Raw genomic sequence first — 27,280 nt, forward strand, 5'->3', positions numbered from 1 at the left:
ACCCAAACTGTCAAAGTCATGATGGAGGTAGAGGAAAAGTCAGGTGATCAACAAGTCAGTAGCCATCCTCTGGGGACCATGGATGTCTTTACAAAATTTCATGGCAATCCATCCAAGATTTATTAAAATATTTCAGTGGTGGACTGACCGAACAGCTGAACAGCACTGCCATCCCTGGAGCAATGTTAAAACTTGAAGGACAAATGGGCACACTGAGTGGATGTCTGAAACCAAAAGGGACTTTACTAATTGGATTATAGAGGAGCGCAGGAGAAGGAGGAGCACAGTGAGTAACTTAGATTACTGTTAGAGGGAGTGGTGTGAGAGAGAGAGAGAGAGAGACAGAGACAGAGAGAGAGTAGAAGATGTGAGACAAGCCAGTGCAATTCAGGGGCTGGACACAATGACGGAGGTCTAGCCCGAGGAGAAACATTTTTAGACCATTGCCTCGCAGAGGCCAAGAATAATGTTGTGTTCAAGAGCTCCTTGTGTCAAGGATGTTGCCCTCATATGGTCACCAAAGTAGTAAACTTTTTGCATCAACAAATGAACACATAGCATTGTGTAAATCTGGATCACCGTTTCCCCTTTCAGACGCTGAAAGATCCCAACCTGTCAGCGAGGAAGGACTTCCAGAGGGAGGCAGAGCTGCTGACCAACCTGCAGCACGACCACATTGTTAAATTCTACGGCGTGTGTGTAGACGGAGACCCACTCATCATGGTGTTCGAATACATGAAGCATGGAGACCTCAACAAATTCCTCAGGTCAGTTTTTCACTGAAGGTTCAGTCAGTTTAACCTTGATACACCTGGATAGTGCTGGCTGAGCAAATTAGATAGTGATCATATGAACAGAAAGAAGCAAACTACAGTGGGTGAAAGCATATTGCAGTGTGAATATGTATGTGTGCTACCTAGGAGCTTTTTCACTCGAGGTACTGGTCAGAGCTTTTAGATGGAAGTGGCCACCAACCAGTATGTAAATGTAAACTTCAAGAGTTGGAGAAAAGTACATTTCTTTCGTGAAAATCCTGCTGCTGATACAATATCTAGCAAACTTCACAGCTTTCTGGTTTAGCAAACATGAGTGCTTTAGTGCTTTTGTGCTGTAATGTCAGACTGTACCGGGGGAAGTGACCTCTGATAAGCCTCAACAAAAGCGACACGATGCCGGTACAGCGAGCACTTTGGTAATGGGAAGCTTCACTGGTTGATGTCAGTGTGCAAAGGAGGAGTCAGGGATAGAAGTGTGCTATTTCAAACGCGTTGACAGCACCAGTGTGTGTGTGTGTGTGGTCTACTTTGTTTTTGAAGCTTGAGCAATAGTTGAAAAAATGACATGTTGCGATTGAGTGTGTGTGTGAGTGTGAGTGTGTGTGTGTGTGTGTGTGTGTGTGTGTGTGTGTGTGTGTGTGAGTGTGTGCATGTGGATTCAAGAGTGCGTGAAGACTTTCTGTTGGGAAATCATTCCTGAAATGAAAGGCAATGTCGCGAATGATGAAATTCTTTCATGCAAGGTGCAAGATGTGGCTGATTTTTGGTCTATTGGTCCTGTTGGTCACATTTAACAGATGAGCTGTGTAGGGAATCAACAGGAGTGAATAGAGGATTTGACGTGCAGGTCCATCTCAACCTTCAGATAAACTGTGTGTGGCCTGCACTCAGTTGGCCACCGCCACATGTGTGTGAAGTAGAGAGACTAAAAGGTACAGTCTAAGAAAATTATTACATACACACATAAAGCAAAGAACATTGAATTGCACTAAAAGTAAGAGGTGGAAAAAGAAAGGCAGCCTAAGAGAGAGTGAGATAGCTGTAGTCATCCCTGCACAGTGCCTGTAATCACAGTGACGAGAGGGTGATGAGAACAGCGGGAACGTCTCACAGGAAATGAGTTCTTCAGCGTCACCCAGATATGCTAAGCAGGGAAAGAGCTCACAGCCCATAGTCAACTTGTTTTGGTAAATGTGCGACTTACAATACCTTGATGATGACCTGAGCCTTGGTTAAAACTGACAGGATTGAAAACATAAAAATGTTGCAAAAAGCTGCTTTAAAACCAAAGAGTCATGTAACAGTCACAGAATTAATAAAAAATAAACAGCCCAGACACTTAGCACTTTAACGCTGCTATTAAAGCTGCCTGAGTACTTGTAAGTTGTAGTTAATTTGTTAAGAGTGTTTCTTTATTATGCTAATTATTCTCATTAGGTAATGGTAAGGGTTTATTAGTACTGTAAGGGTTATTAAAGGGTCGGTCAGGTTATAGTCTGCCATGCTGAAAAAGTATTAAAGGTTACTACATCCAGTTGTTGAAGCAAGACTGTGAAACTTACAAAAGAAGACACAACACAATCTTCTCCTTACAAATGAAAAGGTGAATTCAAGAGCGATAAAACAAGCTCTTGCTTAATTCAGTCCACTCTCGAGATTTACTGCCACAGCCTTAGTTGGTCTGGTATGACCGCTAGCTGTTGATTCCTAATGTTGGATCATGGACTTTTTGACTCTTCTTTACCTGTGTGGTCGTAAAATGATCATTGTTAAATAAACATTTTATTATCCTGTAATTACCTCTTGGTGTCACAGTGGCTGCTGGTCACCAAAAAAAAAAAAGACATCATCACCCTTTAAAACAGAAACCTCTGTCTATCATCAATATCAGTTCCACGAATTGACCAATATTATTCACTTTGTGACCCAGAGCCCACGGCCCAGACGCCATGATCCTGGTAGACGGCCAGCCGCTGCAGTCCAACGGAGAGCTGGGTCTTTCCCAGATGCTGCACATCGCCACCCAGATTGCCTCGGGCATGGTCTACCTGGCCTCCCAGCACTTTGTCCACAGAGATCTGGCAACCCGCAATTGCCTGGTGGGCAATGGCCTGCTGGTCAAGATTGGAGACTTCGGCATGTCCAGGGACATCTACAGCAGCGACTACTACAGGGTAAGATCCTTATTTTGTTTGTCAAATGCCACCAGGATTATCTGCCATTTTGTGTCTCTCAGTGCTGAGAGCTAGACAAGTGCCATATATATACATACATATAACTTCTCAAATAATTATTGCATTGTCCCCACACTTTGTTTACCACGCTGCTTCCTGTATATCAGACTTGGGACTATCCTGTGTGACAGATCACAAAAAGTAAATTTTACTTATGGACGTTCACAATTCTTTTGTCCTGGTTTGCAACTCGGTCCAAAACAGCCCTAAATAAATCCTCTGATGCTGCTAACGAAAAAAGTGAGTGAGAAAGAGAAGGAGTGACGACTGCTGCTCTCTCCTGTGACCTTTTTTTTTTTGTTGTTGTTATTTTTGTTTTTATCTTTTTTTCCTAAGGAGACTTATAGCAGCTCTCCCTCCCTCCCCAGTGCAGCCCCAAGCCCCCACACCAGACCTCATACGTTGAGGCGAGGATGGAGAGGTTTAGCAGTGTGGTAGGAGATGAGCCTGCTGAGCCTCCAGCTTGATGCTTAGAGGCTTGTTTATATAGCTTTCGATTCATGTCGTCTCTACTGTTTAACACGATTAGCAACTCTGAATGCTGCAAACCAGGCTCCAAACAGTTGGGCTGAAGAATTTAGCATTTTGCTGAATAAATAAGTGGATATTATGGAGTGATGGCTGTATAGATCTGGCTGGTAGGTCTTGTGAAATGACTTCAGGTGCGCCTAATTCTGTTTTCCCAACGTAACAGCCGGGCAAGTTCAGAGTTTGCTGGGGGCAACGCCAGCAGTTATGAAGCACTTGCCTGCTGGGTGAACATCTCTGCACACATAAAATAATTAGTTAGGACATTTGAGCGAGATCTCTTTAGTGTTTTGAGCGAGGCTCCTCCGTGCACACCATATGTGCGGCTCGTATATTATTTAAGCTTTGAATATGTATTGTTCAGTGCATGTCTGCGATGTGGTTGAGTGCGTATCAGTATAATCAAGCCTACTAACTGTTTTGGCCCTCAGTGGATATAGAAGTGTCAGGTTGGTAATGAGGTGAGGGTGTTTCAGTGGGAACAGAAGATCATTACTCTGACTTTATTAAAAACAGTCATGCATAATTCTGTTTAAAGATCTATGATCACAGCAGAGAAGCTGCAGTTGGAGGCTTTTAAAACCGACATAACACTTATAACAACAAACATTTGTACATTTCATACATTTTCCAACATTGTCTTTGTCTGAAGTCAGTTTCACACTGAATTAGATTTTGTGAAAATATTTAAGTTAAAGAATATCACAGATCTTCTTCATGCTCTGTGACATATTTTAATGACATGACACTTGTGAAACATAATATTCAAAGCTTATTGTGGGATTAGCATAAAGGGTATATAAATACTCTACTTACAGTCTGGAATACTCATTAAAAGCTCTTTGTGGTGGAGAATAATTGGACGTTTAGACACTGGCAGCTTCAAGCAGGCCCGTTTCTTGGTAACCATGTCAGATCTTGTACTAAAAATCTTCCACATAGGTTGTGCAAAATTTGCAACATCAAGTCTCCCTGTGTCTGTAATGCGAAAATGAATGTATGGATTTTGTGTGTGTGATTTCTATTTTAAGTTTGTCATCTCGTTATCATCCCACGGCAGTTTGTGCTCACTGTAGCCTGAATATGATTTCATTCTAGTCTTTACTTTTTGAATTGGCTTTATCAAGTGAGTGTTTATGTTGAGGTGAATATCGCAGTTACAGTGCTACATTAGTGTAATCCCTGTTTATCATGACATTTTGATATTTGCAGTAGTGAAATGTCATTTCATTGCAAATGATTTTGTTCTAATGTCCAAAGACAGCTTAGCTTAAAGACAGTTTACAATAGAACTCTGACATTCTCTTTAAATTCTGTGAAACATGGAAACTATTAACAAACTTCCTCTGCTAAGGGAAAGTTAGTCTAGAAAACATATTTAGGTTGGGGCAGCAGTTTCTATAATGCCAATTATACATACATTGGCATTGCCCTCCCTCTTCAAATTTCGATTCATGTCCTCTCTGCTGTTCAGCATAATTATGATTCACATAATGTTTGCTTTGGAAAAATGCAGCCAACTAATATATTTCATGCCAGTAAAATTCACACAGCTTCAGGTATACTAGTGGGTGTTTAGCTATTTGGAGACAGGGTTAGTTTTTGGAGCAGAATTTTCTGTAATTTTGTTTCAATCAGGAGAGGAGCAAATTAACATGAATGCAGAAACTTTATTTCATAGAACTTTGCTGTTGTCCATTAAGGAGATGCGTAGAGATAGAGCCCTATAAATATCATCCATCTGAGATTGCCAGAGGGAGCTTTAGATGGGGCCTTGACACTGGCTGCGGTGGGGTGTTGGAGGGGTGAAGCTGCGAGCGGCATGAACTGCAGTGGCAGCAGAGAACCAACATAGGTAAGGTGGTTTCAACATTCTCCAAGATGATCATTGGACGATGGGAAAGCCTGTGCACATAACCCAGTGAAATCACTGGATCATACTGGAGAGTTGGATCCTCAGAATGATGCGGCTGACAGTTCTTGTCCTTTTTGAACTACTGCCAGTTTGACAACCAGTATGACTGTGGGTGTGCTGGGCAGTTTCACATGGGCCTCTCTGGATAAATAAAGGATAAAACTGAGTGTGCTTCCTTGTTTTTCTAATTGACTCTTACGACCTAGTCACAGCCGATTTAGCAGATGCTGCTCAGCTGGAAGAATAAATGGTTCAGTTGATTGTTGTTCTCTGAACAATTATAAGCCTAATATATAAGCGCAGTAAGAGTTAACTCCTCAGTCAAAGGACAGACACTCACTTGCTTCGGTTTAAGAATAGGGCACCTAGGAGCAGTGTAAGCTGGGTATTGTACTGTATTCACATGTGTATACACTCTGATGTTATGAGTTTATTAATAAGGGAGTGACAGGGTGCTGAGGGGTAAAACTACTTACCTACCACCGCAGTGCCCCACAAGCAACATTCATGAGTGGGAAGCCAGTGAAGGATCATGTCCTTGACATTATGCTACAGACTCCTGCTGGTTGGTCATACTGTCTGTGCAGAGAGGGGTGGGCCTAGAGACACATAAACTCAAGCAGCAACCTGAAAAAAGAAGCCAACATGGAAGTGCCAAAAACTGCAGGTTCTGCAAACGGCAGCTTGATGCTGGCTACAAAAGCGAGTCAATCGCCATAGATTCCAATGTTAAAATGCCCAACTTTGCAGCAGAAATAAACATGTTTACAAAAGCCAATTTTAGTCTCTATAGGTAATTTCCCATATTTATGAAAACTGTACGGCAGGTGTTTTTATATAGCTCACGTGTTTGAATTTTATTAAGTCTTAAAGTTATGCATGGTTGAAGGTGTGGCCGCTCTGATTGACAGATGGATGCAGTCACAGTTGGCTGGCCACTGGGTGTCTAGCCACTAGCTGTCTGCCAGACATCACCTTAGGTAATATGAATCACTGAATGTTTGTGTTGGTGCCCTTTGGAGGATTTTTCATGTAAATAACGAAGGGAGCTTGAAGTAAAGCCGCTGCTCCTTCATGTCGAAAGGAGCCAGTTGAAGTTGTTCGGGCATCTGATTACCATACCTCCTGGATGCCTTCCTTTGGAGGTTCTGAGGTTCTCTGGGCACGTCCAACTGGTAGAAGTCCCCAGGGTCCCCAGAACTCGCTGGAGGGATTACATATTCCATCTGGCCTGGGAACGCCTTGGGATCCCCCAGGAGGAGCTGGAAAGTTTCGCTGGAGAGAAGGCGACTAGAATGCCCTGCTAAGCCTGCTGCCATATGACCCGGCCACAGATAAGTGGAAGAAGATGGATGGATGGAAGGATGGATGGATGGATGTTAGCACTAATAAGCAGGTATTGATGTGTGCGCTCATCATGCCTAGTTGTTTAGCTTAGCTCATTAACCAGCTAATTAGCCAGCGAATGAATTAGCCTTAGGTTAGCCTTTAAGAAAAATGCCCAGCTGTGTTAACAATGCAAGTTTTTGGATTAGCTGGGTGTGAGGTGGAGTCAGACACAGCCAAGATGGTGACAGCGGAACAGCCCGCTCTGAGCTTCAAAACCCCTCTTCAGAAACCTGTGATTCATGTAACAGAGGCTACGTCCATCTTTATATACAGTCCATGGGTAAACCTCCGACCACATTATGCTACTCACTGACAGGTGAAAAGAAACAGCTGGTGACCACATGTTCTGCTAACAATGGAGTCCGCACTGAAAAGAATCAGTTTAAAAGGAAATGGCCAGGAGAAAGGACAGAGAAAAATCTAAAATCATTAATTATAAAAATATGTATAAAAAAATAACAATAACTTAAAATTGCTTTATTTACTCAGCAAATTGGGTACCTGTATTTGTGTGTATGTGTCCAAAAACCTAAACAAATTCTGTGATTACAAGGAGCTAAATACATGTGAAGAAGAAGCGTGAATAGACCTTGCAGTAATAGTGTACTAGGGAGCAGTCTGAGGGAGCTTTTTCAGTCAAATGTTGGTTCCTTCTATCAAACTCAGTGCTGAATTTATTGAGGAAATTTTAGACGGTTGAATAATTTATTGAATAATTTACTGATTCAGCTCACACACACACACAACACACACACACACACACTAACACACTGCAGTGAGAAAGGGAGAATAGTTCTTGCAAATCTGTATGTTGGATTAAGCATAAACTAGAGAAATGGTTTGTAAATAGAGACAGTGTCAGTTTGAATTTGGGGTGTCGTGTTTATGTATATGTGTGTGTGTGTGTGCGTGTGCGCGCGTGTGTGTGTGTGTGTGTGTGTGTGTGTGTGTGTGTGTGTGTGTGTGTGTGTGTGTGTGCGCGTGCGTGTGTGAGTGTGAGAAGCTGCTGTTTGGTGCGTTGTGATAGCATCACTGCCCGCCTACACAGAGGAATATTGACAGAGCCCAGAGATGAGAAGCTCCTAACAGTATTGGACACTTTCCTTGTGTCGAGTGATTATAAATAGCAGCACCCTTCCAAGAACACAATCCTCCCATCGCTGACTACTTGTATTGACGCTTGTTGCCCTCTGGGACTCCCAAGACACTTTGCAGCAGAAGGGAACAACTTCAAGAAAGAGACGAATATTGTCCCAAATCACATCTATCTGTCATATCCTTCTGCTCCACCTGTGATGAATACGCCTTTGTGTTGTTTCAAAAGAGACAACTGGAGAGCCTGCACAGGCCGATGGTAGCACCTCTGCCTGTTGTGTAGGTGTCTTATACCACTGCCTCACGGAACATCAGGCAATATTTTCCCGAGTTCAGAGAGTGAAACACTGAATTATGCATGTTTGGGTAGGTATAAATGACAGTGAATGCTCTAAAGGTTCCTATGCATTAAAGGCGGTATAAGGCAGATGGAGTGAAGAACTGTTTTTACAAGAAATGTTTCACGAACAGCGAAGAGAAGGGAGCTCCGTCAACCCGGTCTCAAATATCAATATTAGATGTATTATTTTCTCACAGTGTAATAACAGGTTTCTTTGTATTGCATGTCCTCTTTAATACAGAAAAAAAAGAGTAGTATCAGGACAATGTGCATTGCAGTAAAGTTAATGGCCCTTGACGGATAAATTCCTTCTGTCATTTTTCTCATAAAAAACAGTTACATTTTTTATAGTATTCATTGGTTAGTGGTAAATTTAATTTCTGGTGTCATGAAAAGCATTCTAGAAAAGATTTTTGTTCGGTTTTGTTAAAGCTGCAGGTCCACTGTGATAGTGGCTTCAAAGCAGCTCATTTAAGCCAAAATACAAAATATACAAAATATGAGCACTGACGTATACTGTATATGTTCTTGTCAAAGGATGAGATGTAGAAGTTTACAGTTTCTACTCTTTTGCTAGAGAAAATTAAACGCTCTTCAGACTTTTCTCCAGAGGTTTGCCTGCAGCCTGAGTGTTTTCATTTAGCAACGGGATTGTTCTGTTCTTCGTCAATGAGTGCAACACTGTCTGAATGTAAAGCAGGATCGCGCTGACAAAAAACATGTGTCTGGTTAACCTTAGTTTTAAAAAAAAAAAAAAGGGCAACAACAATTGCAATCCTATCCTTAATATTTGGATATAGAATAGAAATAATTTTGAATCCCAGACTAATGACTATCAAATGCTGTAACAATGTTATAATCCAATGACTCGGTTTCAAGGACTTGATGTTCTTTGTGTCTCTGCCAGGAAGCCTGTGCTTACCTGCATTGCTTTGCTTTGAAGAAAAATGGTCCCCAGGTTTGTACTGTTTCAAGGATCAAACAGACGCTCCTCTGCTGCATTATTTATCAAGCACAAGCTCCTCAAAACTGTATGCAGCTTGGTGCTAATGAGTACACAGGCCATATTTATTACTGCTGTAGGAAAAAAAGTCTGTTTTGCCCCTCCCCTTTGGTCTTGTTTTTTTTCTCTCTTAGCCTAGCACTGCTGTCTTACATGATCACTCTTATGGAGTAATAAATCTAAGAAATGAAGGATATGCTGCTGTTGACCTTAGAGGACTTCTGTGGCTTTAGTGAGTCCAGGAAATGCTGTTCCTGCATTCTTTGGAGCTAATTCAACATTTTGGGAAAATGCTTAGTTGCTTTCCTGAGGAGAGTTTCATGTGAAGATTGTTACCGCTTTCATGACTGTCTGGTAAATGTTACCACCTGCATCTTAGCGTAGCATAAAGACTGGGTGCAGAGGGGAAACAGCTAGCCTTGCTCTTTCCAGAAGTATCAAAACCTGTTTACCAACATCTCAAAAGCTCATTAATTATCTTGTTTGTTTAATTGTTTAATCTGTACAATATCAAAAAATGTATAAAATCAACAGGTTGCAGTTTTACTGGAGGTTATGTGTTGGAGTGTTTCCTAGTTACAAGCAGTAACTTCTGAAACTCTTTTCGTCTTGTTGCCAGGAAACCAGTGGAGAAACAGCCATTAGTCAGTAATGCAAAAGTGCATTATTATATTAAGGGTAATATGATTGCGATTGTTGTTGCTTTCGTTTAGCCAACAGAGGTTAACAATATTACAGTAGAAAATTACATTTAACATGTTAACTAGTTGGCTTTAGGCAGATTTTGTTATGTCTGGAGAGAGCCTAGCTTTATGCTAAGATAAGCTAATGGGCTGCTGGTTTTAGCCCTATATTTAATGAACAGATATCAGAGTATCAGTTTTCTCATCTAACTCTTGACAAGAAAGCAATAAGTGTATTTCCCAAAATGTCAACTATTGCTCTGATTTTGTTTACATAATGACTTTTATATTAACAATATGTACAAAAGCTCTCCACTGACACATAACAGCATGACACAGGCGCTACTGCAAATAATCTCATATTCAGACCGCAATTACAAAGTCAGCAGCAACACTAAGGAGCTACCTACGTACACATGGTATTGTACTGTGAGCTAAATACTAAAAATGTGAATGTAAAATTGCATGATAGCAACTACGCAGTGTTGTGTGTGTGTGTGTGTGTGTGTGTGTGTGTGTGTGTGTGTGTGTGTGTGTGTGTGTGTGTGTTTGCGTATGTGCGTGTATGTACGTGTTTTGAAAACCCTTAGAAACTTTCACCACCCACCGGCATGCAGCAGCCAGAGTAGATACCACTTTATCTCCACTTGGCAGCAGCGCAGCAGGTAGAAACCTAATGGACATCATAGCCTCTAAAAGTGAACTTGTGTTCGCTGCTGTTTGAGCTGGGAGAGCAGAGATATCAGCGTGGTTAGAGCAGGGAGAGAAAGTGTGTCTAGATGGTTATCAGGGCCCTTTAAGATGTCTGGGGCCTCCCAGGGCTCCCTGCAGGCCACAGAGCGCCCATCGAAGAGCCCAACTGGGCCAGTAATCTATCCCCCTGCCATGCTGCTGTGCTCTCCACGCCATTAATCCAATCACTCCCCTGCCACGGTGGGACAGGCAGAGCACTAATCCAGTTTACACAGCAACAAAAAAAAAAAGCCCCAGACTCATTCCTCACTCCCCGCAGAGCATTGCCAGCTTCTCGATATGACATTGAGTGAGAAAGATGAGGATAATTACAGGGGCAATTATTTTATTTTTATTATGTGTTCAGCCTTTTTTTTCTTTTTCCCCCATGTTCCAAACTAATTGCTATGGCCTTGTCACAAAAACCCAAGGTGATAGCATGCAGTCATTTGGGAAGTAGAGAGTCAGCCAGTTTTAATGCCCCTCGCCACTGCAGCGGCGGTTAAATCATTAGTATGCATCTGATGAGGTTTAGCCTTGCGTGCAATGGGCAGGGTGGACCTCAGATAAGTCATTTAGGCTAACAGGAACTTAATTAATTCTGTTTAATCTTTATAAAGCTCCACAGGGGGACAGATTGGTATACAGCCCCTCGCCAACTCCTTCACCTCACTTTCAGCCCACCTAGCTTGGCTCGGCCCAGAGGTTTTACACAACAGGGGCAACTGGTCTCGGCATCAATATTGGCTTAATGTTGTGTACTGTACTAAAACGTGTCATGTCTAATGAGAACAGGTGGTGCATAAGTCAGTATTCATTTGGCCATTAGCTTGCAGTAGAACCCTGGCAAATGAGGTTGGGGGTGAACGCGAAAGAGAAAACTACTGCCAACCCTCCTCAATGCCACAAAATTTACTCTGGGACTGTCATAAATACTGTGTGTGTTCAAGATATAGAGAAAGGGCACCTTACTCGAAACCATTCTCAAATTTATGTTTACCTTAATTACTGTTTTATCTGTCCCATCATTGAATAAAAACACCAACGGCTTCAATTGTTCTTCGAGGGCTGTGGCGGTGGATAATACTTGTTTAGGCTGGGACTCAGCCAGAGAGCGATCTGGCAGGGAGGAGCGCAGAAAAATTAGGAGCTAAAGGATGTTTCTCTCTTTGAGATTCTGCTAATACCACAGATGCCCTTGGGCAAGTTATCGTGAGGCAGAATTATGACTGGAGGATCCGGGTAAAATGACATAAAAGTGTTCTCTCCTCACTTTACAACTCTACACTGAGATGCAGTTGAGAAGAGCACTTAACCCCTCGTGGGATTAGCGTTAGACTGTGGTTGTACTGGGCAGCTCTGAGGTGTAAATGTGTGTAAATGTATTAATGTGAAGCAGGATGGGGCTGAAAAATAAGTGTGGGCTGAGCATCCCAATTCTGGACTTTTAGATAAATGGAAAAAGATAGAAAACAAAAGTTTTTAAAACACAGTGTGCTGAGGAGTAAAAGAAGTCAACATAATGACATTTTGCAAATCTGTCAGAACAAATAGGGAATCAAAGTCTGTCTGTGAAGTAAACTTATTTTGATATATGTTTAAAGACTGTTTTGAGGTCATTTTCGTAGTTCCACTTACATCCAGTGACTTGTTCAAAGAGACAAAATAGTTAAAGACTGACTACAGTATGAAATTACACTTCTTCAGTGACGGGAGACGGAGGGAAGTGAAAGGATGCCCTCCATTTGTTTTTGCTGAAACACCAAAAAGACCAAAAGCTGGATATTCAGGAAGTTAATGATGTGTGATTTTGATTCACAGTCAGCATTTAGGTATTATTGTAGAAAACTGCCTCTAACAGTCTCGTTGACCTCCAGGCCATGTGTACAATATCGATTTGGTTTTAATGTACGGGAGGCATACAGCATCATGATATCACTGTGCAGTAAACACTCTACACTACTCACCAGTTATCGACTTATTCAAGGCACTCAAGGCTTTACATGAGGAGCTCCAAGGTCCAACATGGCACAAAATACCCAGAAACACAGTGAAGAGGCAAGATATAAAATATCTTGAGGTTTTCTTTTGTGAGTGGGCAGCTTTCCATAAAGAATGATTGCTTGGTCAAAGTACTACCAAGGGTTATGAACCATTTAGTTTTTCAAGGCAATGTCCTGGGTTCTCTGAGTTTTGTAGTAACACCACTGTAGAATAGTTATTTAAAGCTGTGTCTTTTTTAAAGTAATGTAATAAAAAATTATGTAATTGTAATTTTCTTTTTTTTATATACCAATTTTGCGATAGCGATTTAATATGCGATTATGTTTTTAAGTTCCTTATCTTCTGTATTATTCAACAAACAACAACAAGCAATAAATCATTCTATATTATGACTAATGCAATATTAGATATAACATAAACTGTTCTTTCCTGCAGGCCAGGCATATTCCATATTTCATCACATCATGATGAAAATAGATGATGCATGAATAGATATGAATGACATTTTTATTTAAGTACTTCAGTCACAGTAGTATATTGACTGATTTGTTTACAGCCTTGTAAGCGTGTAAAATTATCCATCGTTATGCAGACATGGTTCTCTTCATGGAGATCCCAGCTGGTTGAAGTCTTCATTAATGAAATGCACCGTAAGACTCTGACAGGGCTCTGCTGTACGGCTTGACCACAGGTCAGTTGTAGTAGCGAAAAACTCCACTGCGACTCTCAGCTTGCATTTTTATATAGCTCTGGTATGGCAGCCTGGCTAAAATATGTCAGGAGGGCATGTTGTACCGCTTATCCAGTGTATTTATCAAAGCCGTAAACCCAGGCTTGGTCACCATGCTGAGAAGCATTGTACCTTTCCCTATGAACTCTGTTATTGCCCGAGTAATTTCCCCGTGCCATTTTAAATGCGTTCACATGGAGTTATGCTTTCAAACATCTCGGTCAGTGATCCTTGTCGCGTGGTATTTGGCTTACCTGACACACTGGTAGTCGGCATTTTAACCATGAAAATAGTTCCGCACAACCGATGTACTGCTCCTCTTAGAGACTAAAGTTTCCGCAGTGCCAGGTTCTGTCGAGCCTGAAGCCATTATACAACAGGTCAAAGTGTAGCGTGCCAAGTTGTCGCTCCCTCTTTTAGCCGACTGCTCTACTCTCACTTGCATGCCACATGACCAGAGTGTAACTGCAGCCTTTTATGGATAGAAAATCTTGTTTTATCATATTGTGATTTTATCATTAAATGAGAATAATTGTTCAGCCCTAGAAGTGACATTACCTGACTAAAATGCTGTGTCACTGTAGCACAAATAGGGAAGACCCACAAGTCAGCAAACTGATGCAGAAATGTCATTTACACACCAACACTTATCTGAAGTCAGATCAAAACAAATGCTAAACAGGCCTCCCTTTAGCCACAACTCCCCCTCCCCTCTGAACATGTTCTCAGCCACCAAACACACAACAAGAAGCACAACTGAATAGAGTTACCCTGTGTATGAAAGCCAACAAAAAACAATGTAGTGACAGCCATTAGCCCACGTTGGCATTGCCTATATGATATGCTGCACAGCAGTGCTGGTATTAAGCCAACTAGCGATAGCAACATTCATAACAGGCTTACTGGTAACAGCAAGTTAGCTAATGTTATCATGCCAACTGTTGCCGGTCACTAATGAAAACAGTCAACACTGAATGAGGGAGCCAGTAAAGATACTGATGTGGTCGGTAAAAACTTAAAAAATGTATGGATGTTTTAATGTGGGGGTTTGAGCCCATGGCTAGTCCGCCTGTGTTCTGGTTTTGTCTTTTTCTTTGTTGAAGATCTGTATAGTTGGAAAATGTGGTTTGCTCAGAGGAGGAAATTCTGGAAGGTCACTTTCATCTGAACGTTGCGTACGGCACTGTGCCATCTCGTATGTGGGTGGCCCACATGTGTTGGACTCACGATCACACACACACGGCCAGACCAACTACAAAACAAAGAACAGAGAATTGAGAACAGATTGCAACACAAAGCGGGTGTGTGACTTCCTTACATAGAAAATAGTTGTTTGCTGCTATATTATTAAAATATATTATTATAATGTTAAAATCACATTTACAGAGCCTTTAAAATAACCAATAAAATGAGATTCATCTGCTGACTTTCAAATGAAATGAGCATGACTGCACTACGGAACCAGGAGGTAATTAGTAAGACTTGAGTTTTTTTTGTTTTATTCTGTTTTGTCTTTTCCATATTTAAAACGCCACACAGTGCTCACAGCTGAAGGCACACAGATGTTGGAGCTGATAAATGGAGTTGGGAATAGAACTTTTTATGAGAGAATGAATAAAATGAACGTGATTGTGCTGTAACCAAGACGTATAGAGCCATGTGAGGGTAAATACAGCTACAAGCTAAGAGGTTGTCCTAATGATGACTTCAGAGTTTATGGTATGTATGACTGCATTTGATTTGGTCTTGTCCTTATGCATAGAAAATGAGCTCAGATGAATGGATGGATGGATGGATGGATAGATGGGTGGTAGAGGTGTGTCTGATATGCTGCAAGCGTACTTCCACTGACTTAGGGACAAAATATGTCAAAGAGGCATAAAAAACCACCTTGTTATCTTGACAAAAAAGATTGTTGTTATCTTGACATTTTTATCAAGATAACAAGAGCAAAGACTAAAAGCTGAACCAGATAAAACCAAAATGACAGCAGGAAGTGAGAGGACAACAAATTCTATACAATAAGTCTGCGGTGTTATAAAATCACATTTGGAATTAAAAGTCTATCATTTCTTAATTTGTTTGCATTATCAGGTAGGATTAGTACATACACTAGAACAATAATTATATTTTTATCTTGTGTGCAGTCTACACTAGTGGCAATTAATGGCGAGTAGTGATGTGTCAGTGTTTTTTAATCCCACAGACACCCGAGCCATTAAGAGAGACAATCCTCACCGTCCAGCCTGTAAAAATGTCCAAAACTGACCTAAACCCAAACCAAACCACCAGCTTCTAGCTCTCTCTCTCTCTCTCTCTCTCGCTCTCTCATACACACACACACGCACACGCACACACACACACAGATACACAAAAACGATGCGTTCTTCACATCTTAAAAGTAATCTAGTTGGAACGCCACTTTGTCCCTTTTTGACCCAACTCGTGTGAGATATTTTCTAGTCAGCTTACCAAACCCGCTCAACCCGCAGGTCACTTGTATCTGCTACTATGTTATCAGTATGTAGTCTCATATGTATTAGGTTCTATTTGGCAAAGTAAACATGCTATTGACTGTGGCTCAGGAGGTCGAGTGGGTGGTCCACTAATTAGAAGGTCAGTGGTTCGATCCCGGCTCCCCCAGGCCGCATGACGAAGTATCCTTGGGCAAGATACTGACCCCCACATTGCCCCTGATCACTGTTCCATCAATGTATGAATGTGTGACTGAATCGGTGAATGTGGCAAGTATTGTAGAGCGCTTTGAGTGGTCAGTAAGACTATATAAGTGCAAATCCATTTTTCATATTTTAACATCTACATTTACTCATTATTAAATCACGCTTTTACCCATATACATACAGTGAGAGAGAGTTATTAGTGTTCATTCAAGTCTATCAATTCTGTTTCACAGTTTTTATCTTGTTCATTGTATTCAATTAGTACTCTCCACATTTCATTATCTGTGTCTAGTTTTTGAACTACCAATCCATATTTTTTAATATACTATATACTGCATGTGCTTTGTTTTTTGGGACTTTGTGTGGTTTTAATGTGAATGACCACCCATCAGATTTCTTATATATGCAAAAGTAAAAGTGATTTAATTTTTAGTGCAACCTTGACAAAAAAAAAAAAAAAACTAAAGGCCCACTGGCTTTTTTTCTTTTCCTTGGGGCTTTAAAACACATCTCATGGTCTCTGTCAGCAGATGGAATTTTCTCAATGTTCATGGAAACAGCTCAATTGTCATCGTGTCATCTAAGAACTTTGCTCTCATTAATAACAGGTGGTCGTATACGGTTATGACAGTTGCGCAGTTGAAAGTTCTGGAAACGTTAAATGGCCTGTAAATGAAGATTCTTTTTGTGTGATTCTCTCAGGAAGAGACATAATGCACAGCAACAGTTCAGCGCGCAGTAACAAAGGGAAGTGTACGTTGGCTCCAGCTCCGGCAGCCTTCGCATGAAATCACAGCAGCATGTTAATAACGTCATCTGTCGAAGTGTACTTGGACTCCTGATCTTCACAGTAATCACTGTAATTAATGCTGTCCGAGGATTTTGAGCTGAAACTTGCAATACTCATTCCAATAACACACACACACACACACACACACACACACACACACACACACACACACACACACACACACACATGCACCCACTCATTCCCACATCGGTCTTGTCCAGCTCATCTCCGCCATGATTAAAGCACAGCCAGTGACATGAATGGGAAATAGATTTTAAAACAATGCCTGCTAATGGAAGCTGAGAGCAAGGATGATTAATGGATGATTGTTTAATTGATTAATATCCAGCCTCAGAGGGTTTACAGTAAGGGAGACTTCATTTCACGTTCTACTGGTTTGCAGACATTAACTCCCTTACAGCTGATATTTCCTGCGCCTCAGCTGTTACCTTGCTTCATGCAAACCTCATGAATACAGAAGGTTTGTATTTTGATATTTAGCATCTACTTTGAGCAGAGAAAACTAAATTCAGCTATTCACATTTCCAGCCATATGAACTTCTTTACTAGCAGAGTCCAAATGAGCAGACTTCCAGTAATTTTCTTAACCCTTTGATTGAGACGGTCTTTTATTAAAAATGATTAGAATACATTGAGTTTCCAGCTTTGAGAGCTTTTCATTCTCTGCTTAATGCCGGTACTTCTGCAGAGAAGGGACTGCAGATTGCTATTTTTCATCAAGAACAAAGGGGCGATTTAAACCTCAAGAATTTCACATCCAATGATTCAATGCATACAGAGCAGGTGGCAGATAAGTCAGCATTTTCCTGTATCGCATCACTGTCAACATCCAGCAGCACAGCACACATTCATGAGATGTTAAGCCCGTCGTATCAGTTACATACAAGGACAGTTAATCCCCGGGCGCCTGGGAGTTGTGTTGATGACTGAATTTTCTAATCTGTGTTTTAGCGACAACATTTCCATTTGCATTAAAACATCTCTTCTCGTGTCTTCTCCTCAGGTTGGAGGACATACCATGCTACCTATTCGCTGGATGCCCCCCGAGAGCATCATGTACAGGAAATTCTCCACGGAAAGCGACGTCTGGAGCTTTGGAGTCATCCTGTGGGAGATCTTTACCTATGGGAAGCAGCCTTGGTTTCAGCTGGGTAACAATGAGGTACAAAGAGCCTGAAGCTTGTAGATAAACCTCAACAAGATACAATACGTATATATAGGCAAAGACTGTGCCGCAGGCATTCGTGTACACATTGAAAATTGTAGGTTATCTGGTGGTAAATGTTGAAATCTATTTATCCATTTCGAAACACAAACTAAAGGCGTTTATTGCAAAAACATAAAAACAGTAAACCTAATTGATCTTGTGCTATTAACGAGGAGAGAAGTAGGATGATCTTGAATAGATTGGCCCTACCCTCACTGAGCATATCGGGTGAGAAAATACTCCACTTTGCTTTAGTCAAAGAGAAAGCATGAGCTCTCAAACAGTAGATTTAAATGAACATTGCCATTTTGGATTTTAATCTACTGCCTCATGTTGTTTTCTTTTCTTTCTTTCTGAGACTCACACTGGCCCAACGAGGTGATAAATTGATGCCGCTTTGCCACCAGACAAGACGCTGCATTACATAACACCCATGATTGGTTTGTTTTTTCATTGGAGGCTCTGCTTTGAATCAATAAAATTCAATTAGGATTACTCTTGTAAAGCGAGCATATTGAGAAAATTAAATTGACCTAAAAGAATAACCTGGCATGTTGCGTGCGCAGCACTTATAAGTATTTCAATTGAAACATCAATATGTTCTTGGGCTTGACACTTTTCTATGTATCTTGAGCATAAGGAGTTTTGAGACACTCTAAATGAAACACTCAGCTGATTAAACTACATTGCCAAAGTCTATCACAATGTAATCAGATGAGTACAGTATTTTGTCATAGCTAAAAGTCTTCAGGTGGTGTTAGATTGGAATATTGTACTTATTATTCAGTTATCCATATTCGTCTAACACATTACACAGTGATACATTACTCCAACAATTATAATTGGGCATCAGTGACAATGATAAATTATTACCTGCGTGCTATAGGAACTTGTCTCAAACAGGCCATGTTTTCAAACAGGCCCTGCAGGCTCCACCACGTTCCTGTGTGGAGCTGCACGACTGATGTTTACAAGTGCTCAAACCAACAAAACGTTATTCAGTTCTAGAGGAGCTTCCAAAGATATAAAATATGTGTAATTTATGGGGAAACGTGTATAAAACGATGTACGAGACGTGGAGAACGTAGCAGCGCAGCCATAAAAAGATGTTGCCAAGGTTTGTGCATTTCAAACAGAGATATGTACAGAATATATACGAGACACTGTAAGACAGGTGGAGTAAGATGATATTTAACAACCCTGAAGCTGATATGGTAACTATATTGTGTCTTCACATTTTGATATAATAATGCACTTCAAGGATGTTGCATCTCCACCTCCTCTGTTTAACACTGCTCCTCCTGCCTCCCAGTCCAGTCTGTGACATCAGCCTGTAGCTGAGCATCCCGCCGCTTATCTGTCCATCTGAGGGGCTTGTTAATTTAAAAGGGGCTGCGCTCAGGCCTTGTACTATGATCATAGGCTCCAGCTGCGATCACAGAGCTAAGGGTGACAAATCACAACCTTGTTTTCCCTCTCCCTTGGCTAAGAGCAAAAGTAATGATATTTGCAGTTATATATTGTTTCTACAAAGGATACGCACGACACACTAAAGCTCTTTATTAAGTACCCTCCAGCACCGGCACGTCTGGTCATAGAGTCATCCTTGATGAAAAATAATCTGCTGGACAGTTAAAGCACAGTGACAGTCTTAGATTTTCATTTGCACATGTTAAAATGCCACAAAGTTTATCCTGCAGTCATATTAGTTTGTGAACTGCTGGCTTGTTCTCCATGATCACAGTCAGCAGAAGTCTCACAGCTGGGGACAAAATCAAACCACAAATGAAGCCATATTGACTTCTAATGAAGACCTAAGTTCCTGATGTTCTGTTTGAGACTGTGGGCCCCCTGTAACAGCTCAAAAAGCAGAACTGATGACATATTAAGAAGTCTGCTACAGAAAATAATGTTTAGAGTCGCACAGACCCTAACTGTAAATACTAAGGATTTCCAAATGCTCTATATCTGTGATTGGTACTTACAATACTTTATGCAGCACTATTGTTGGGACGAGGAGTTCGACCTTTCTGGGGTGTAACTGACCCCAGATATAATCAGTGTTACTTTGTAGGTCAACTATTGTGTCTGTGAATGAGTTTTGGCAATCAAAAGAAAACAAAAGAAACATATTTGCTCATTCATAACCGAAATCAAACATAAAAAACAAGGCATATGTCCCCTTTTGATGAAATCTATTGTCTGTATTTTGTCACCTTCAGCTCAGCATGTGTTTAAGGGAAGGGTACCCACTTGAGTCTCTCTCTAATTATTGGGATTTAATAAGTTTTAAAAGAAAAGGAAAAAAAAGTTATTCTTACATTATTTTCACATATAGAGCCAAGGGGCAACCAAAGAAAGGGGAAGTACAGTACAGTCAACGCCAACAAAAGAAAAAGCTTAAGAGAGAAAAAAGATAGATCATTGTGTGTGGAACATTTCAGAAAACAGCATTGAACTCTGAATGTGCTGCTAATATAATCATTGGAAATGTTCATTATTTGTGTTAATCTCAACCCTAAACCTGTCGCCATATTTTAATTTGATGACTGACTGGAAATGGTAGGTAGAGGACATAATTATAATATTGCGGTTCGGTAAGTCTGTAATAGGAAGTGCAGGAAAATAAATTGCCACCATAATCTATAACCACAACCTTGTCACTTGGTAGGTCGTAAAATTATCAGAAAAGTTTCCACATGTTACAAAACCAGCTCTGAATTAAGCTTGAGCTGGGTTCAGTGTCATTCATGGCGTAACATGATTATTTTCTCACATGTGTTTCATCTGCTACTGTTGCCATGGCCACTGCACCCTTTATTATTGGTTCATTGTAAAGTTTGTAATCTGGGAATTTATGCAAAGAGGCTCCATATGTCTTTGCAGGAGCTGATGCTTCATCATCTCAGTCTCATGGCAGCCTGTCTGCCAGGTCTGCTCTCCTTTGGTGAGGAGATATGACTGAAAGTAACAGGGAGAAAAAAAAAAGCGTAGACCTTACCTCAGTAAACAGATGTAACAGGTAGAACAACAGAACAGGGTCTTCCCACATGGTTTGCTTTAATATTTTGTGTTGTTTCCCTTTTGTTGACACTCTTGCGTGTAAAACCATAGAAAATTATATTTATTTAAACACAGATTAGGTTTGTTGTACACTCTTTCAAGAAAATTAGGCTTCAGATAGCAGCAGAATATGAAATGCTTTGTTCTGACACCGTGCTGTTGTGCTGCCTGCTTGTAAAAGCATGAAATTGCATGACATCATAATATGTCGCTGCTTTTCCTTTTCAGCTGTGCCGGTAATTATTCTACACCTGTAAAAGATAAAAAAGCTAACAAAGAACAACATATTTGAGCCGGCATCAGTGTCTGAGTGTGGAATATTATGTGGTGACAATGTTTAAAGCAAACAAAAAAACTCAAAACAACACTTTCTAAATGCAATTTTTTAGTGCAGCCATAGTGATTACATACAAATAGACAAGTTACAGTGTCCTGGAATTGACACAAATAATAAAGTCAACCTGTCACAGCAGCAGCAAGTCATCTGGCTAATTAGTGCACAAGTCCAAAGAAATGATCAATCACATATCACAGTGTTATTGTTATTTTGTGCTGTGGGGCAGAAAAGAAAATCTTGTTTACCCCCTAATATGGAACAAATTTAAGACTGAATACACTCGGTTTATTTCTTTCATCTCGGTTTCATTAGTTCAAAGCTCAAAGGACAGTCTGCTCAGTGTCACTGGTTTCTCATTATGAGCAAACCAAAGCAATCAGTCAATGAAAATCGTCTGTCTCACTCCACTGCCCTCTCTCCTTTGCAGGTTATTGAGTGCATAACCCAGGGTCGGGTTCTGGAGAGGCCACGGATTTGTCCTAAGGAGGTGTATGACATCATGCTGGGCTGCTGGCAGAGGGAACCGCAGCAGCGACTGAACATTAAGGACATTCAGAAGGTTCTGTTTGCCATGGGAAAAGCCACGCCGGTCTACCTGGACATCCTGGGCTAGCAGCAGCCCCGGATGGCCCATTCCTCGCCAGACGGACAGATCGACAGAGACATACAGACAGACCGACCCACATGAATCCAGGAATAACCAAACCAACCTGCTCCACTGTCGAAAAACATCTACAAATGTTTGGGAAGGACTTAAGTGCCTGCAACACTTTTGGATATAGTGGATAAAACGTATTCAAAAAACACGCACTTTTACATTTTGTTTACTTGCGTATAAGATGTACAGGTTTGAAGACTTTTTTTTCCCTCGAAAAAAACTGCAAAAATACACAAAAATGGAGACGAAAACAGAAGTATGTGGACTGGCAATTGGAAAATGGCCATAGTTTGATTATATTATAGAGAGAACACGTCAGAGTTAAAATCTATCCTGGGTTTGGTTTTATGAATATATATAGAAATATTACATATATTTTATATTTATTTCTTTTTGTCAAGGTGTTGGAGGCTCTGCCATGTGTGTTGCTAAGGGCTCGGCCCTGTCCGAAGACATCACCGACAAACTATTGGCAGGGACTTAACGAAGGAAGCCTTACTTGCACTCTGATTGGCCGGCACTCAGCTTTTATGGGAATTCTGCTTCTGTGGAAGAATACTGGATGGTTGAAAAAAAAAAACAACAAAAAAAAAACAAAACAAAGGAGCGCTCTGGAGAGAACCTACCCAATCAGACAACTGACAAATCTATTTTAATTTAAAAAATAATGTACATATTGTAAAATTCTATGTGTCAAAATTATGTTAACTTATTTTTTCGGATGTTATTTTGGTTCCTTTTCTGACTGTGATCTGGGTGGCTAAAGTTTAAAGCTATGGTATTTGTTTTCATCCTAATCCAGAGGGGATTTCTCTTGGGAATTACCTGTGTCAGTGCTGGTAAGTTGTCTTATGTGTTGAAGGTGAACGGCAGCGAATGCAGTTTGAAAAGCCCACTGACACTGCATCACAGACTTTGGAGAACGGGGGGACTCGGAGCCATGGGTCAACACAACACGTTTCCAAAGAGGTGATGAAGCCTCACATTCACTTCCCAGTTCATTTGCTTTTGATGGTGAGAACAATGTGTTGATGAGTAATATCTTACGCCACAGCCCTCAGACACATACACATGCTTTGAGAAACTGTTCTGTCATCTTCAGGCTTTTTGGTGTAAAACTGCTTTTCCACTCTAAAGAAAACATTTTTGTAACTGAGAGTATAAATCATTTGTTTCGCACACGAGTGTGGCTAACATAGACAGGCTAAGGAAATCTGTAACATAAGGAAATGGTTTGATGTTCTGGGAAAATGCACTTATTTATTTTCTTGCTAAGAGTTTGATGCCACTCTCATCATCTGTCAGCTCAGAATGAAGCTAAAGCCAAGAGACAATTAGCTTAGCTGAGCATAAAGACCTGGAACAGGAAATCAGCTAGCTCTGCCTAAAGCAAACAAAATCCACCCACCAAACACCTCGAAAGCTCCTGTGAAATCAATATGTTTTAATAGGTTTTTAGTAATATGCTTTAGTGAGCTGAAGTGAAATCAAGGCTTCTGGGCTAAGAAAACATCTTTCAAATTCACATTGACATTTAAGATATGGTAAATATTGAAAAAGAAAAGAAAGATCTAATTTCATTGTTTGTTGAATATTTTTTATCTGCCATTAACAAACAGCGTTCCCAAAAAGTCCAATAAGACAATAAGAGGTTCAACAAAAGAGTCCATGGATTGGAAAATTATTATGTTTATGTTTTAAATTAGTTATGTTACAGGTCACGCCTCTGATTCCTGAACGCTGGCAGGATATGTAAAACACACAAAGGTTTTCTAAATGCCAATATAGCAGGATCTCTGTATGAAAGCGGCTTTAGTTTCCTCTTGTTTCCAGTTTATGTCCTCAGCTAAGCTAAGCAGCTGCTTGAGCTTCATATTTACCCTGTAGGCACGAGAGTGGTGTCGTTCTTCTCATCTAACTCTTGACAAGAGAGCAAATAATTGTATTTTCCACCATGCTGAACGATTGCTTTAAAGTATTCTAGGAGGATACCATCAGCATCCTGCCACTTCACAAGCCATGAAAAGAAACGCGATGGCTTCCTCCCTCACAGTTCCATTTGGAAAAACAAAATGAAAACATTTCCTCTTTACTATTCTGATTTGTTTTCCATCAACTGTACTTGACTCACAGTCACTCTTTTCTTCCTCGCACTCGTGGCCTTTGCATGTTTAGCGCTGCCGAGGTTCTACACCAGAGAGGAGCCACTGAAACTTGTGTTCGTTCATGGACGGTACATCAAAAATAAGAATCAAGGACATGGATCAGCTAACTCTGTGGTATGCGTTCCATATGTTTGATAATTACAGTATTAATGAACATGAAAAACATGAAGAGTTTTGTTCCAAAATGTGACCAAAAAGCATGACCCCCTGACCCCCACCCCAAAAACAGCTTAACAGCAAAAAAAAAAAAAAGAAAGAAACTCAAACCAAATGATATTACAAGAATCATTCATGATGAAATGCTCAGTTGACAGAATTAGTTTATTTTTACGTGGGGGGGGGGGATCCTGTAGATTTCTGCGACATGAATGAAAAACCTCAGGCAACGATTTTATTTTATGTTGTATCTGGATACGTAACGTTTTGGAGTGGAACTCTTCACATCTTTTCCTTATTATCTTGACATGAATTCTCACAGTATCACAGTGTTGTCTCTGTTCCCCTCGGGACTATGTAAATCATTAATGAGCATTCGGTTATTTCAAGTGTTTTATATGAAAGGCAGGATCAAATCCAATGAGTTACCCAAAGCATTCAGTTTTTGTGTATTCTCTTGTGGTAAAGATAAACGCTTAAAGACATTATGACACAGACTGTGAGCATTTGCAGGGTATTGTAATCCTTTCATGGTGAGTTGAATATTGTTTTAAAAAGTTTTTCTTTTTTGTTCTTTTTTCTTTTCTTGGATGAACTAACTGATCACTTTTTGAAGCAAAGTTGCAAAGTATTGAAGCAAAGTATTACCATGTACACATGTTACAGAATATAAAAATGTGGTATAACAACTGCAGTATATAAAATACTGGTATTCCATGATAGATCTTTGTATTAATGTGACTCTCTTAAGAAAATGTCTTCAAACAATCAGACGATCTCCTTTTCCATTTTGTCCTGTCTTATAAAGATGTGTGAATTTGACTAAATCTTGTCTTCATCTAAATCTCTCAGACAGCTGAACGGCATGCATTCAGTGTGCACCTGTGTTATCTGCTTTTCATCTATCCACTGCTCAAGTGGTTAGAAACATGTCTTTTCTTCTCTGGCAGAGGCCAGGACTGGCTGCAGAACAGTCACTGTGGAGTTTGTATGGATTTAGTGTTTATTTTTACTCCAGCAGGACAAACTTTCTTAATATAACGCCACACTTTGAAAGACCATCTTTTGTTTGTGTCTGTGGCCCAGTCATTGTGTGTCTTATAATAACTGTGGGCCGCCAATTCTGAAACACAGAAGTTAACCACATAAGGCCAAAATCAGCACAAGTCATTTTTCCTCCTCTTCTGTCCATTATAGATAAACATTCATAAATCAGCTTCTACATGATGAAAAAAAAAAGAAACACTCCCTATAGCTTTAAGTTCCAGTTCATCATGTCTGTGCATCCATGGTAACAGTTCAAACAGGAGCAAATGTAGGATAAAAACAGGTGGGCTCAAGGTGCAGCCCACAATTACTTTGACTCACTGACTCCATGGCAACGGGATACCTCCAGCTTACATCACCCAACTGTCATCCCAAAACACAACATGTTTTGTGTTTTTCTAAAACAGAAATAAGGAAAAGTATCAAAGTAAGAGTGATATGATTTTTTTTTTATTTATTTATTTTGTAAAGCTCAGAATGTCCCACATATTCCCCTCTCCCCTCACTCTCTCTTTATCTGTTCATGTACAGATAGTTATGGTGTACCGTAAACCTGTAGCCAAACACTAAATCAACACAATACTAAAAATACTTCAGTAGTGAATGCAAGCAAAGAAATGAGAAATCCCTCTGTCTGAACACTTGTTGGTCAAACGGGAGAGTTCTTATTCTTTTCTTTCAAAATCCTGGGCTTATTCTTTTTGAATCATTTAACCAATTTTGCAATCATTGCAGTTTGCAGTTATTGTACTACAAGTATGCTAGAATTGCACATTAGTCCATAGCACAGTGTTCTTTGCTGCAAAGTTTATTGTAAACATTGTCTCAAAGTATCTATAAAGGCCACAATGGTTGTAGAGTTACAATACAGAGGATTACATACTGCATTATCTGTTATACTACCATGATTATGAAAAGCACAATCGCCAATAATCCTAATATGCCATTAGCTCTTTTGTCTTTATTTTTACTTTATTGTGTCTCTTCCAACTTTCCGAAACCAAACCAACACCCCTTGAGAATTAGCACAATGAGACTTGGTACATGCTACAAGATAATCTGCAATAGCTAAACTCACTACCTACATGAGGTGCCTAACTCTGAGCTGCATGACCTGCCCCTCTCAAGGGAAGAGATGTGAAATCACATGAAACCATTGGAGAGCCTTCACTTGAGAACTTTGTGTAATTTGTGTCCATCTGTATGAACGTACTGTTGTTGTGCAGTAACATGAAGTGTAAACAACTCTGCAGTCCGCCAGTCCAAGAATTGACGAGTGTCCAGACATGAGACGACAGCCGACCCTTTATTGTTTCAGTTGCCCACTCTTACAAACAGCAGGAAAATGGAGACGCAGTCAGCGCCGAGGGACCTGAGGTCAGTAAGCAGTGTGTTATGATGGTACTGTAATTGTTTATTGATTTACAATTACATAGTGTTTTGTGTGTTTAGGTTTCTCTCTCTCTCTCTCTCTCTCTCTTTCTCTCTCTCTCTGTGTGTGCGTGCGTGCGTGCGTGTGTGTGTGTGTGTGCGTGCGTGTGTGTGCTCATATTTGTGGTTTAGTCTTGAATGTCTCAAGTGTCCAGTTTCAACTTCTGTGCTCTGACTGCAGCCTGTAATATCAGCTTGACAGATATACACCACATGGAAGTAGTGGAAGGTAAAGCATTTTAACTACAAGTCAGTTACACACACAGCTAACTAAAATGCTAATGACTGTATTCTG

The 27,280-nt window shown here is 40.4% G+C and overlaps 1 protein-coding gene across 1 annotated transcript in view; it reads left to right on the forward strand.

Moving 5' to 3' along the window:
- The window catches only part of ntrk3b (neurotrophic tyrosine kinase, receptor, type 3b), a 173,179-nt gene extending 147,845 nt beyond the window's left edge, over positions 1-25,334 (forward strand). Inside the window, exons 13-16 of the mRNA XM_023429753.2 lie at positions 595-767; positions 2,707-2,950; positions 17,925-18,083; positions 21,956-25,334. Of these exons, the coding sequence (XP_023285521.1) occupies positions 595-767; positions 2,707-2,950; positions 17,925-18,083; positions 21,956-22,141 (762 nt within the window). The 3' untranslated portion in view covers positions 22,142-25,334. The remainder of the gene's footprint in view (positions 1-594; positions 768-2,706; positions 2,951-17,924; positions 18,084-21,955) is intronic.
- Positions 25,335-27,280: the final 1,946 nt, after the last annotated feature.

Source organism: Seriola lalandi, unplaced genomic scaffold, assembly GCF_002814215.2.
Source record: "Seriola lalandi dorsalis isolate HSWRI2012SDOR001 ecotype SW California unplaced genomic scaffold, Sedor1 jcf7180002054898, whole genome shotgun sequence".
In the NCBI taxonomy this organism is placed as follows: Eukaryota; Metazoa; Chordata; class Actinopteri; order Carangiformes; family Carangidae; genus Seriola; species Seriola lalandi.